This window comes from Coregonus clupeaformis, unplaced genomic scaffold, assembly GCF_020615455.1.
Source record: "Coregonus clupeaformis isolate EN_2021a unplaced genomic scaffold, ASM2061545v1 scaf0139, whole genome shotgun sequence".
NCBI lineage: Eukaryota > Metazoa > Chordata > Actinopteri > Salmoniformes > Salmonidae > Coregonus > Coregonus clupeaformis.
This window is the reverse complement of record NW_025533594.1, coordinates 82,150-96,528: the sequence shown is the minus strand read 5'-3', so window position 1 is coordinate 96,528 and position 14,379 is coordinate 82,150. Positions and strand designations below refer to the sequence as shown.

General features: G+C 42.2%; 1 protein-coding gene across 1 annotated transcript; it reads right to left on the bottom strand.

The window, feature by feature from the left end:
- Positions 1-648: 648 nt before the first annotated feature.
- LOC123483498 (GTPase IMAP family member 9-like) lies at positions 649-3,053 on the bottom strand. The gene is made up of 2 exons (XM_045213683.1): positions 2,941-3,053; positions 649-1,966 (listed from the first exon to the last, which is right to left on the bottom strand). The coding sequence occupies exons 1-2, from the start codon at positions 2,963-2,965 to the stop codon at positions 855-857; spliced, it is 1,137 nt and encodes a 378-aa protein (XP_045069618.1). The 5' UTR covers positions 2,966-3,053; the 3' UTR covers positions 649-854.
- Positions 3,054-14,379: the final 11,326 nt, after the last annotated feature.

Genomic DNA, 14,379 nt, shown 5'->3' with positions numbered 1-14,379 from the left:
ATGGATGAAGACTTTTTAAGGCTTATTGAAACATATTTTATTTATAATGCTAATGCATGAAAGCTGCCCTGAAATCACGTATGTATCTAACTACTACACCCTTCTGCTGGCTGGGATGGTGGTTGGTCTGTTGCTAGGTGAAATAATAATTTATTAAGGAGATGTGTCTCGGTTCTTGTCAAGAAACCACCCTTCCCCCTAGATATTAGTAGAGATTTGAGAGGACTTGATAGGTTGAATCAATATAGTGATAGCTCCACCTTGCCCTCTGATAGGCTAGGTGGAATTCCACCATATTGCTTAAACCTGTCCACTCCTCTCAGATCTCCACCAGTGACTATAGGAAGGGGCTAGTTAGGGCTAGTTAGGGGTTGTTTCTGGACAGGGCCTCTGCTGTTTCTACTAGAACCCTTCCTCTATATGCAAGGCTCTTCTGATTAGCGTTGTTACTGTAAGTATCATCGTTGGGAATTACCAGCTTTAATAAACTGTCATGATTATTTGTTATTTAAAGAAAATGTCCTCATTGAATAAAAAAACAACAACATTGAATGTAATATATTGTATCTGGCATTTGTCTTAAATTATCATTATATAATGTTTACTGTTGACATAAATGGAAACTACCACAGACACAGCAGAGCCAGGTTAAATGTCATAGAGCTTTATGTAAGCTATATAATATACGTCTATAGAAGTCAATGGGTCTACAGTTATAGACAATAACATTAGAATGACAACAGTGTAAGCTGTATATGGCTGTATTCAATGCAATGCAATACAATTAAATTATAATTACAATTCAATTCAATATGACTTAGCTTTGGACTCTAGAACAGAAAGGTTTCTGATTTTCATTGTATACTGCAGGTATCTTCAACAGCTTTTCCTACTTTCCTCCCCACGTCTACAATCGCTTCCCCCACTTTCTCCAATACTGCAACACATCCATCTAGAAAGCTGTTACTTTTTTCAGCTTTCTCTCTAGCCTCCCTTTCATATTTTTCCCTCAACTCCTTTATTTCTTTCTCCTTAGCCTCTTTTTCCATGTTCAGTTTCTTCAGGTCCTCCTCCCTGAGTTTCTGCTCTTCCTTCTCTCTCTGGATCCTCTTCTTCTCCTCTTTAATAGCTTCCTCCTGAGCCTTTTGTTCCATTTTCTTCAGTTGCTCCTCATGTCTGAGTTTCTGCACTTCATTCTGTCTCAGGATCCTCTCATTCTCCTCTTTAAGCTTTTTCTCCCGAGCCTCTTGCTCCATTTTTTCTTCCTTCAGTTTCTCCTCCTCTCTGCGTATGTTCTCCTCTTCCTCTCTCAGGATCCTGTTCTTCTCCTCTTCAATCTCTCTCTCAGCCTTCTGGAACATCTTAGTGGTGTAATGGCTTCCTCCATTCATCATGACCATATTGTTTATCTTCTCAAGCAGCTCAGTGACCTGGGAGCGATTCTTATCTTTGTTGTTAAAGACATGATATCCCCCATTGCATTGAGAAAGTAAACTTTCCAGACCTGGATTTTCAAGCACGTATTCTTCAATTGTTACATCTTCATCATCAAGAACGTCTCCATATGTGAAGAGAATCATGGTGTATTTCAATGCTTCATCACCAAATAATTTCTGAATCATCTCCACAGTTTTCTGCTCTTCTTCAGTGAATTTTCCCGGCTTGATCACAAACAGGAACACATGGGGACCAGGAGCAGAGAGACACATGCACAGAGCGATCTTTCTCAGTCCCTCCTCATTGGACAATGTAGTATCAAACAAACCTGGGGTGTCGATAACAGCTACACTTTGCTCATCCACCTTCCCTTTAGTCTTTTTACAATCTTTTGTCAGAGAAAGAGAGGAAAACTTTGATCGGAAAGCTTTTCTCCCCACAATGGTGTTTCCTGCTGCACTTTTCCCTGCTCCAGTCTTCCCGACCAGAACAATCCGGACCTCCTCCTTTTGTGTCAGCGTTTGGAGTCCTGTTGGATAACAAGGACACTTGGTAACTTTTTTAAGAGGTCTAGACTTCATGTACAGCTTGCCAGCACATTTTGAGTAATGGCCAAAAAATTACGGTTTCACACTTCTTCTTGACACAAAGCAGTACTTCATGGTCTGCAGCAAATAGTCTGTGAGAATCGCCTGTACAGTTTATATATATTTTTAATTTATTCAACCTTTATTTAACTAGGCAAGTCAGTTAAGAACAAATTCTTATTTACAATGACGGCCTACCCTGGCCAAACCCAGATGACGCTGACTCCCATCAAATACCCAGAAATCTCTTGGTGTTAATATATCAATTAAAGGTCACAGTACAAAAATAAATGTCTAATCCATGTGTTCCTGTTTAGAATCAGTACAGGAAGTGAGAAAGAGAATGAAAGAGAGCGAGAGATAGAGAGAGAGAGGGGAGTGCTCTTAAACAGTGATGTACAATCAGCCATACAATAATAAAGAAACAATTATGTTATGTATGAATGTAAAAAAATACTAAACTTAATAGAACTGGAATCTCTCATCCCAAATAAAGTGTTACCTAAAGTATTAATAAAACATATGTTTCAAATTTTAAAAAATGAGTTGCTCCACTGACTTGTATATTATAATGTAACTAATACTGTTAAGTATTTTTGTCCACTTGACAAAAAAATTTAAGCAGTGGAGTAACATTAAATAATGCTCCCCACTGCTCTACATCGTTATATTTCTGGGGTAACATAAAATAATGCTCCCCACTGCTCTACATCATTATATTTCTGGGGTAACATAAAATAATGCTCCCCACTGCTCTACATCATTATATTTCTGGGGTAACATAAAATAATGCTCCCCACTGCTCTACATCATTATATTTCTAGAGTACATGAAGTTCAAAGGAAAAAGCACATAACAAAACATTATCAATACCCTTGACTTGAGTTCCAATCTTTGTAAACTAAAGGCTACTCACCAGAATGAGAAACTTTGCTGTTCATGTTTGGAGTGAAGATCTGTCAGTCTCAAACGCTGTGTGAGACTACTGCTAGTAGTAGTAGTAGTAGTAGTAGTAGTAGTAGTAGTAGTAGTAGTAGTAGTAGTAGTAGTAGTAGTAGTAGTAGTAGTAGTAGTAGTAGTAGTAGTAGTAGTAGTAGTAGTAGTAGTAGTTTCTATACTCCTGTAAGGATACAATAGAGCTTCAGTATAGTAGTAGTAATTGTAGTTTCTATGTTCCTGTAAGGATACACTGTGAGAGTGGGTCTGCCCACTTGTTTTATATAGGATCTCTCAGGTGCCCATCCCCTGACACACCCATAGGCTTTCTCTTAGCTGTCATACATCTAGTGAAATCCTTTCCCACTAGTTATGGCTGTAATACATAAAACATTTTTTGCCTGGTTTAACGATTCAGTCAAGTCAAAACGTGTAGTGTCTGCCTGGCTTTAGTTTCACATATCGTTACTCAACAAGTCACACCTCTAGTGACCCCATTTGCTATAGCCTATAGGTTGGGTATTGAAAGCCCTGCAATGTCAATAATAATAGTTCTAATGACAATACAGACACAAACACCTTTATTTGTAAAGCAATTTTCATACACCTCAAAATGCATAGCACAAAGCAAAGGTTAACAAAATGAAACACAAGTAGGCCTAACTCCATGCCACCATTAGTTTAATGAAACTACAGCAGCATAGTCTGAAGTGGCTGCTTCCTCTGAGTCACGTGGTTTTATAGAACATGTGTCTTTGCATTACAACTTCCTGCCCCCTGACACATAATGTTTGTGTTGACTCGCACTAAATGATTGTTAGTTTATCTTTACTGAAGATGTCTACCTATATACCCTCCACTATGTGTCTTTGGACAGTGATGCTAAAATGTTACATTTGGCTCTGTACTAGAGCATTTTGGATTTGAGATCAAATGTTCCATCTGAGGTGACAGTACAGAATGTCACCTTTTATTTGAAGGTATTTTCATACATATCTGATTTACCGTTTAGAAAATGAAAGCACATTAGAGATCAATGTCCCGCCATTTGAAAATGTCCTAAGTATTTGGACAAATGTCACTTATAGTGTACCAAAGTAGTAAAAAATGTAGTATTTGGTCCCATATTCCTAGCACACAATGACTACATCAAGCTTGTAACTACAAACTAGTTGGATGCATTAACAGTTTGTTTTAGTTGTGAATGGCAAAAATGCAACATTGGGCTTCAGGAAAAATGTGTAGTAAGAAAACTGTGAAATTCTATAAAAATCACATCAAAATGGATCAAAAGCATTTATCCTATCACACCTTGTGTCTCTCCTATCACCCATCCTGTCCCTCCTATCACCCATCCTGTCCCTCCTATCACCCATCCTGTCCCTCCTATCACCCTTCCTGTCCCTCCTGTCACCCTTCCTGTCCCTCCTATCACCCTTCCTGTCCCTCGTATTAGTTCCAGGTAAATGTTGCAATTCTTCAGCCATTCCTGAACCTGCGACCAAAAACAAGCTACATGTGGGCAGTCCAAAAGCAAAAGATCTAATGATTCTGTCTCTTTGCAGCAAAATCTGCAGAGCTGGGATGGTTGTATCCCTCATATATATATAATTCTATTGGTTGCAATATTTTGTATAAGAATTTAAATTGAAAAACTCAAAGTTTTTAATCCAGCATAGTTTTGTGTATCAGTTCATAAACCATATGCCATGGAATCGATATATCGAAAATCTCTTCCCAACTATTTAGCAATCTATATGGCACAGCTGGCATTTTTTTGGTCCTTAAATGAAACTTCTATATTTTTTTATTTATCACAATTTTCTTTAACCAATTTTGGTCTTTAATGAATGGCCGACAGACAAGTTCCTTACTTTTTCCCCCTTCCATTTTTGCAATAATGCTGCAATTAGTTGGTTGTAATTCTGGGTAGAGCAGACCTTTCCATATATTTTTGTTAGCTGCATGTGTGACATAACTCCACCAGTCTGATTTATGATATAATTTACAAAGATTATACTTTTATATTTTATTTAATTTGTATGTTTTTTTATCAAATAGTATATTTGAGTTTAACCATAATATTTTTATTATTATTTGTTGTGTCTTTTCTGGTGGATTAAACTGAAATTGCAACCAACTTTCTATTGCTTGTTTGAAAAATAACTATATTTTTGAGATTATTTCATTTTCAAAATAACCAATAGTGAGAGGTTGTAATCTGAAAAAAAACGGAAAAATGCCATTCTTGAACATAGGGTGAGCCATTCATACTAATCTGCCAGAGAACCAGTTCAGATTTAAGTATAACTTTTGTATGAATGAAGCCTTTATTGAGAGGTCTAATGCTTCATTATTTAATAAAGACTATAAATCACATGATTTCATGAGAAAATGTTTCTGCAGTGAGGGTGTGTAATGCAAGTCAAGGTGTACTTGTTGACATTCATCCAAGGACACCTTGACTTGCATTACACACCCTCACTGCAGAAACATTTTCTCATGAAATCATGTTAATTATAGTTAGAAAGAATTATTCCTGTAAATGCGAACTGCTACAATCAGCAAACGAGTTGCACAACAGTGTTACGTTCCCAAGCAAAAAAAACAAATATTGTCGCTAACAATGGGGGAACTAACACAGAGTCACTGACTGTGGGAATGCCAGTAACACCACCACTGAGTAGGGATGTGTTTGTCGCTAGTTGGTACTGGATTAACTTTAAACTGACCTGACCCGGAAGTCTCTCTTCCTGGTCGTCCAAAAGGGAGTGCAAATTGAATTGCATCTCCACGTGCTCGTATTTGGAATGTGGCGCAGTGGTCTAAGGCACTGCATCGCAGTGCTAGCTGTGCCACTAGAGATCCTGGTTCGAATCCAGGCTCTGTCGCAGCCGGCCGTGACCGGGAGACTTATGGGCAGCGCACAATTGGCCTAGCGTTGTCCAGGGTATGGGAGGGAATGGCCGGCAGGGATGTAGCTCAGTTGATAGAGCATGGCGTTTGCAACGCCAGGGTTGTGGGTTCGATTCCCACGGGGGACCAGTATGAAAAAATAAAAATAAAAAATATATATGTATTCAGTAACTGTAAGTCGCTCTGGATAAGAGCGTCTGCTAAATGATGTAAATGTAAAATAGCTATTGAACATCTTCTTCAGTGGTGTTTATCGGCGGTTGGCATCCAACGTTATGGTGCTTTACCGCCACCTACTGTACTGGAGTGTGGGCCAGAGACAGGGAGAAACTAAATCCTACCTGCCAGCCCCTTAAAAAAGATAACAAAATATTTTAGACTATATCTAATGACGTTCTACTCAATATACTCTTTCTCCCTCATACTAGATCTCATCTTCTCTCTTTCCCTCTGATACTGCCCACACTGTAGCAATACATGCTCCACGGTCTTTGTTTCCTGACAATAATCACACTTCCTGTTGGATGCTTTCCTATCACATTTAATGTCTTATTAAACTGGCTGTGTCCCACCCTTAATCTTGTAAAAATGTGCTGTTGACTCTCATGTTACTGCAGCATAAATATTGAATCATGTATTGAGCGCTATTTTATGACATTGATGTTGTGTAAAACTAATGTTAAAAACGTATTGTGATTACTGTGTAGGCGTATGATGAAACATTGAGGTAATGTTTGTATGGTATGAAATGAAACGTTTCTACGGGATAGAATAACCTGGCTTCCTGGTGGCATGCAAACCATCAGATAATCTTTCAGTTAGCCATGGAAATGACAGGCAGAGAGAGCTAGGATGTGTGTGTGTGTGTCCCCTTGTAACCTAGTGAATATGACATGAACTTCCTTGTCATCAATAACTTCATTTACATTACATTTACATTTACGTCATTTAGCAGCTTCACACAGCTCTTCACACAGCTCTTTGAGAACTCTCCCCATCTTTGTATCTTTGGTTGACAATGTTTCTCTGCAACTAAAATAGTTATAGAACGGGACAAGTCTATGGGCTGGTCAACAGGACAAGGTCTATGGGCTGGTCAACAGGACAAGGTCTATGGGCTGGTCAACAGGACAAGGTCTACGGGCTGGTCAACAGGACAAGGTCTACGGGCTGGTCAACAGGACAGGGTCTATGGGCTGGTCAACAGGACAAGGTCTATGGGCTGGTCAACAGGACAAGTCTATGGGCTGGTCAACAGGACAAGGTCTATGGGCTGGTCAACAGGACAAGGTCTACGGGCTGGTCAACAGGACAAGGTCTACGGGCTGGTCAACAGGACAGGGTCTATGGGCTGGTCAACAGGACAAGGTCTATGGGCTGGTCAACAGGACAAGGTCTATGGGCTGGTCAACAGCACAAGGTCTATGGGCTGGTCAACAGGACAAGTTCTTCAACAGAAGACTGCTATAAATATCCACTGATGGACTAAATGACCAAACCACATGTTTTGATGAAAGCAATGACTTGGGATGTGGTAGACTAAATGTGCTAAACAGGAGTACACAAATAAAATAAGTAATGTATTTTAATCGGGACTGCAGAACATCACAGTCAGCTACTTTAAACTAAATCTGCCTAATCTTGTTTGAAATACATATTTCACTACTAGCACCTGGCTTCCTGGTGGCATGCAAACCATCAGATAATCTTTCACTTAGCCATGGAAATGACAGGCAGAGAGAGCTAGGATGTGTGTGTGTGTCCCCTTGTAACCTAGTGAAAATGACATGAACTTCCTTGTCATCAATAACTTCATTTACATTACATTTACATTTACGTCATTTAGCAGCTTCACACAGCTCTTCACACAGCTCTTTGAGAACTCTCCCCATCTTTGTATCTTTGGTTGACAATGTTTCTCTGCAACTAAAATAGTTATAGAACAGGACAAGTCTATGGGCTGGTCAACAGGACAAGATCTACGGGCTGGTCAACAGGACAAGGTCTACGGGCTGGTCAACAGGACAAGGTCTACGGGCTGGTCAACAGGACAAGGTCTATGGGCTGGTCAACAGGACAAGGTCTATGGGCTGGTCAACAGGACAAGGTCTATGGGCTGGTCAACAGGACAAGGTCTATGGGCTGGTCAACAGGACAAGGTCTATGGGCTGGTCAACAGGACAAGGTCTATGAGCTGGTCAACAGGACAAGTACTTCAACAGAAGACTGCTATAAATATGCACTGATGGACTTAATGACCAAACCACATGTTTTGATGAAAGCAATGACTTGGGATGTGGTAGACTAAATGTGCTAAACAGGAGTACACAAATAAAATAAGTAATGTATTTGAATCGGGACTGCAGAACATCACAGTTAGCTACTTTAAACTAAATCTGCCTAATCTTGTTTGAAATACATATTTCACTACTAGCACCACACACACAGTCAACTTATCATGGACCACCCAGCCTGCACTTACCCTCTCCGACAAGGGAACACATTTTTCCCAGGCTGCCACTGTCAGGCCACCAGAGCTCAGCACCTCTTTGGGGCCCTCAGCCCACAGGGGCCCTCAGCCAGCCGAGTCTATAGACCCAGAACCATCATTTAGACCTGGGAGAACCCCTGCTCCACCAGGAGCTAAAAGGAAGAAGTAGGTCAGTGTACTGTAAGAACACAGTGGCCTCCATCATTATTAAATGTAAGTTTGGAACTACCAAGACTCTTCCTAGAACTGGCCGCCCGGCCAAACTGAGCCATCAGGGGAGAAGGGCCTTGGTCAGGGAGGTGACCAAGAACCTGATGGTCACTCTGACAGAGCTCTAAAATTCCTCTGTGGAGATGGAAGAACTTTCTAGAAGGACAACCATCTCTGCAGCATTCCACCAATCAGGCTTTTATGGTAAACTAGCCAGACGGAAGCCACTCCTCAGTAAAAGGCACATGACAGCCCGGTTGGAGTTTGCCAACGGGTACTTAAAGACTTTCAGACCATGAGAAACAAGAATCTCTGGTCTGAATACCAAGCGTCACATCTGGAGGAAACCTGACACCATCTCTACGGTGAAGCATGGTGGTGGCAGCATCATGCTGTGAGGGTGCTTTTCAGTGGCAGGGACTGGGAGACTAGTTTGGATCGAGGCAAAGATGAATGGCGCAAAGTACAGAGAGATCCATAATGAAAACCTGCTCCGGCGCGCTCAGGACCTCAGACTGGGGCGAAGGTTCACCTTACAAAAGGACAACGACCCTAAGCACACAGCAAAGACAGTGCAGGAGTGGATTCGGGACAAGACTCTTAATGTCCTTGAGTGGCCCAGCCAGAGCCCGGACTTGAACCCGATCTAATATATCTGGAGAGACCTAAAAATAGCGGTGCAGCAACGCTCCCCATCCAATCTGACAGAGCTTGAGAGGATCTGCAGAGAAGAATGGGAGAAAATCACAAAATACAGGTGTGCCAAGCTTGTAGCGTCATACCTAAGAAGATTCAAGGCTGTAATCACTGCAGAAGGTGCTTCAACAAAGTACGGAGTAAAGGGTCTGAATACCTCTGTAAATATTTCATTTTGTTTTGTTTTATTAATTAGCAAAACATTCTAAAACCTTGTTTTTGCTTTGTCATTATGGGATATTGTGTGTAGATTGATGACGGAAAAAAACAATTGAATCCATTTTAGAATAAGGCCATAACCTAGCCAATTGTGGAAAGGTCAAAGGGTCTGAATACTTTCCGAAGGCGCTGTATATACATACACTACATTACCAAAAGTATATGGACACCTGCTCGTCGAACATCTAATTCCAAAATCATGGGCCTAATATGGAGTTGGTCCCCCTTTTGCTGCTATAACAGCCTCCACTCTTCTGGGAAGGCTTTCCACTAGATGTTGGAACATTGCTATGGGGACTTGCTTCCATTCAGCCACAAGAGCATTAGTGAGGTCGGTCACTGATGTTGGGCGATTAGGCGTTCCAATTCATCCTAAAGGTGTTCGATGGGATTGATGTCAGGGCTCAGTGCAGGCCAGTCAATTTCTTCCACACCAATCTTGACAAACCATTTCTTTATGGACCTCGCTTTGTCCATGGAGGCGTTGTCATGATGAAACAGGAAAGGGAAAGGGGGATACCTAGTCAATTGTACAATTTAATGCATTCAACTGAAATGTGTTTTCCTCATTTAACCCAACACCTCTGAATCAGAGAGATGCGGGGTCAGCCTTAAATGACATCCACGTCTTCATTGCCCAGGGAACAGTGAATTAACTGGCAGAACAACAGATTTTTACCTTGCCAGCTCCTGGATTCAATCCAGCAACCTTTCAGTTTCTGGCCCAACGCTTCTACCCTCCAGGCCACCTGCAGCCCCTTGAAAGCCTGCCACAAAGTTGGAAGGACAGAATCGTTGGGAATGTCATTGTATGCTGCAATGTTATGATTTCCCTACAATGGAATAAAGGGGTATAGCCCGAGCCATGAAAAACAGCCCCAGACCATTATTCCTCCTCCACCAAACTTTACAGTTGGCTCTATGCATTGGGGCAGGTAGCGTACTCCTGGCATCCACCAAACCCAGATTAGTCCGTTGGACTGCCAGAACGCGTTTCCACTGCTCCAATCCAATGGCGGCCAGCTTTACACCACTCCAGCCGACGCTTGGCATTGCGCATGGTGATCTTAGGCTTGTGTGTGGACTGCTTGGCCATGGAAACCCATTTCATGAAGCTCTCGACAAAAAGTTATTGTGCTGACGTTGCTTCCACAGGCAGTTTGGAACTCGGTAGTGAGTGTTGCAACCGAGGACAGACAATGTTTACATACTTCAGCACTCGCCGGTCCCGTTTTGTGAGCTTGTGTGACCTACCACTTCGCGGCTGAGCCGTTGTTGCTCCTAGACGCTTCCACTTCACAATAACAGCATATATAGTTGACCGGGGCAGCTCTAGCAGGGCAGAGATTTGACAAAATGAAAGATGGTATCCTATGACGGTGCCACATTGAAAGTCAATGAGCTCTTCAGTAAGGCCATTCTACTGCCAATGTTTGTCTATGGAGAATGCATGGCTATGTGCTCGATGTTATACACCTGTCAGCAATGGGTGTTGCTGAAATAGTCCACATACTTTTATATATAGTGTATTTATCTGAACATCCAGTTGTGTATCCTACCCTCAACGTAACTGCAGTAATGGTTCAGTCCAAGCTGGGTAGGGCTCAGTGGATGTGTTTAGCTGGTCATTTGAGCTCAGATTGTTGGTTGGGTGAGGCTGTGGAGACTTTTGTATAAGTTTATTTATTCTCTTTTCTAACAATACTGAACAAAAATATAAACGCAACATTCAACAATTTCAAAGATTGTATTGAGTTACAGTTCATATAAGGAATCAGTAAGAAATCGGACATAAATTCATTAGGCCCTAATCTATGATTTTCACATGACTGGGCAGGGGCGCTGCCATGGGTGGGCCTGGGAGGGCATAGGCCTACCCACTTGGGAGCCCAGCCAATCAGAAGGAGTTTTTCCCCACAAAAGGGCTTTATTACAGACAGAAATACTCCTCAGTTTCATCAGCTGTCCGGGTGGCTGGTCTCAGACGATCCCGAAGGTGAAGAAGTCGGATGTGGAGGTCCTGGGCTGGCGTGGTTACACATGGCTGCGGTTGTGAGGCCGGTTGGACTACTGCCAAATTCTCTAAAATGACGTTGGAGGCAGTTTATGGTACAGAAATCAACATTAAATTCTCTGACAACAGCTCTGGTGGACATTCCTGCAGTCAGCATGCCAATTGCACGCTCCCTCATTTAGCGTTTATATTTTTGTACAGTATACTGTAATTACATTTTCTTTATCATTAATTGTTAATAAATCCACCACTTTTTTGCACTGGACCTCTGGCATTCTGCTTCCATCCTTCTCCATGCACCATCATCTTTAAAGGTTCATCCAGTACCACCTAGCCACAAACACATCCCTACTCAGTGGTGGTGCTACTGGCATTCCCACAATTGGTGGCAGGGGTGGGATGGTTTTTTATTTTTTTATTTTTTTTTATTTCACCTTTATTTAACCAGGTAAGTCAGTTGAGAACAGGTTCTCATTTACAACTGCGACCTGGCCGAGACAAAGCAAAGTAGTGCAACAAAAACAACACAGAGTTACATATGGGGTAAAAAAAACATAAAGTCAGAGATACAACAGAAAATATATATACAGTGTGTGCAAATGTAGCAAGTTATGGAGGTAAGGCAATAAATAGGCTATAGTGCAGAATAATTACAATAGTATTAACACTGGAATGCTAGATGTGCAAGAGATTATGTGCAAATAGAGATACTGGGGTGCAAAAGAGCAAATTAAATAACAATATAGGGATGAGGTAGTTGGGTGGGCTAATTTCAGATGGGCTGTGTACAGGTGCAGTGATCGGTAAGGTGCTCTGACAACTGATGCTTAAAGTTATTGAGGGAGATAAGAGTCTCCAGCTTCAGAGATTTTTGCAATTCGTTCCAGTCATTGGCAGCAGAGAACTGGAAGGAATGGCGGCCAAAGGAGGTGTTGGCTTTGGGAATGACCAGTGAGATATACCTGCTGGAGCGCAGACTACGGGTGGGTGCTGCTATGGTGACCAATGAGCTAAGATAAGGCGGGGATTTGCCTAGCAGTGATTTATAGATGGCCTGGAGCCAGTGGGTTTGACGACGAACATGTAGTGAGGACCAGCCAACAAGAGCGTACAGGTCACAGTGGTGGGTAGTGTATGGGGCTTTGGAGACAAAACGGATGGCACTGTGATAGACTACATCCAATTTGCTGAGTAGAGTGTTGGAGGCTATTTTATAAATGACATCGCCGAAGTCAAGGATCGGTAGGATAGTCAGTTTTACGAGGGCATGTTTGGCAGCATGAGTGAAGGAGGCTTTGTTGCGAAATAGGAAGCCGATTCTAGATTTAACTTTGGATTGGAGATTCTTTATGTGAGTCTGGAAGTTGAGTTTACAGTCTAACCAGACACCTAGATATTTGTAGTTGTCCACATACTCTAGGTCAGACCCGTCGAGAGTGGTGATTCTAGTCGGGTGGGCGGGTGCTAGCAGCGTTCGATTGAAAAGCATGCATTTAGTTTTACTAGTGTTTAAGAGCAGTTGAAGGCTACTGAAGGATTGTTGTATGGCATTGAAGCTCGTTTGGAGGTTTGTTAACACAGTGTCCAATGAAGGGCCAGATGTATACAAAATGGTGTCGTCTGCGTAGAGGTGGATCTGAGAGTCACCAGCAGCAAGAGCGACATCATTGATATACACGGAGAAAAGTGTCGGCCCAAGAATTGAACCCTGTGGCACCCCCATAGAGACTGCCATAGGTCCAGACAACAGGCCCTCCGATTTGACACACTGAACTCTATCTGAGAAGTAGTTGGTGAACCAGGCGAGGCAGTCATTTGAGAAACCAAGGCTATTTAGTCTGCCAATAAGAATGCGGTGGTTAACAGAGTCGAAAGCCTTGGCCAGGTCGATGAAGACGGCTGCACAGTACTGTCTATTATCAATCGCGGTTATAATATCGTTTAGGACCTTGAGCGTGGCTGAAGTGCACCCGTGACCAGCTCGGAAACCAGATTGCATAGCGGAGAAGGTACGGTGGTATTCGAAATGGTCGATGATCTGTTTATTAACTTGGCTTTCGAATACTTTCGAAAGGCAGGGCAGGATGGATATAGGTCTGTAGCAGTTTGGATCTAGAGTGTCACCCCCCTTTGAAGAGGGGGATGACCGCGGCAGCTTTCCAATCTCTGGGGATCTCAGACGTTATGAAAGAGAGGTTGAACAGACTAGTAATAGGGGTTGCGACAATTTCGGCGGCTAGTTTTAGGAAGAAAGGGTCCAGATTGTCTAGCCCAGCTGATTTGTAGGGGTCCAGATTTTGCAGCGCTTTCAAAACATCAGCTGTCTGAATTTGTGTGAAGGAGAAGCGGGGGGGGCATGGGCAAGTTGCAGCAGAGGGTGCAGAGTTGGTGGCCGGGTTAGTGGTAGCCAGATGGAAAGCATGGCCAGCTGTAGCAAAATGCTTGTTGAAATTCTCGATTATTGTAGATTTATCGGTGGTGATAGTGTTTCCTAGCCTCAGTGCAGTGGGCAGCTGGGAGGAAGTGCTCTTATTCTCCATGGACTTTACAGTGTCCCAAAACTTTTTTGGAGTTAGTGCTACAGGATGCAAATTTCTGTTTGAAAAAGTTAGCCTTTGCTTTCCTGACTGCTTGTGTATATTGGTTCCTAACTTCCCTGAAAAGTTGCATATCGCGGGGCTATTTGATGCTAATGCTGTACGCCACAGGATGTTTTTGTGCTGGTCAAGGGCAGTCAAGTCTGAGGAGAACCAGGGGCTATATCGGTTCTTAGTTCTGTATTTTTTGAATGGGGCATGTTTATTTAAGATTGAGAGGAAATTATTTTTAAGGAACAACCAGGCATCCTCTACTGACGGAATGAGATCTATATC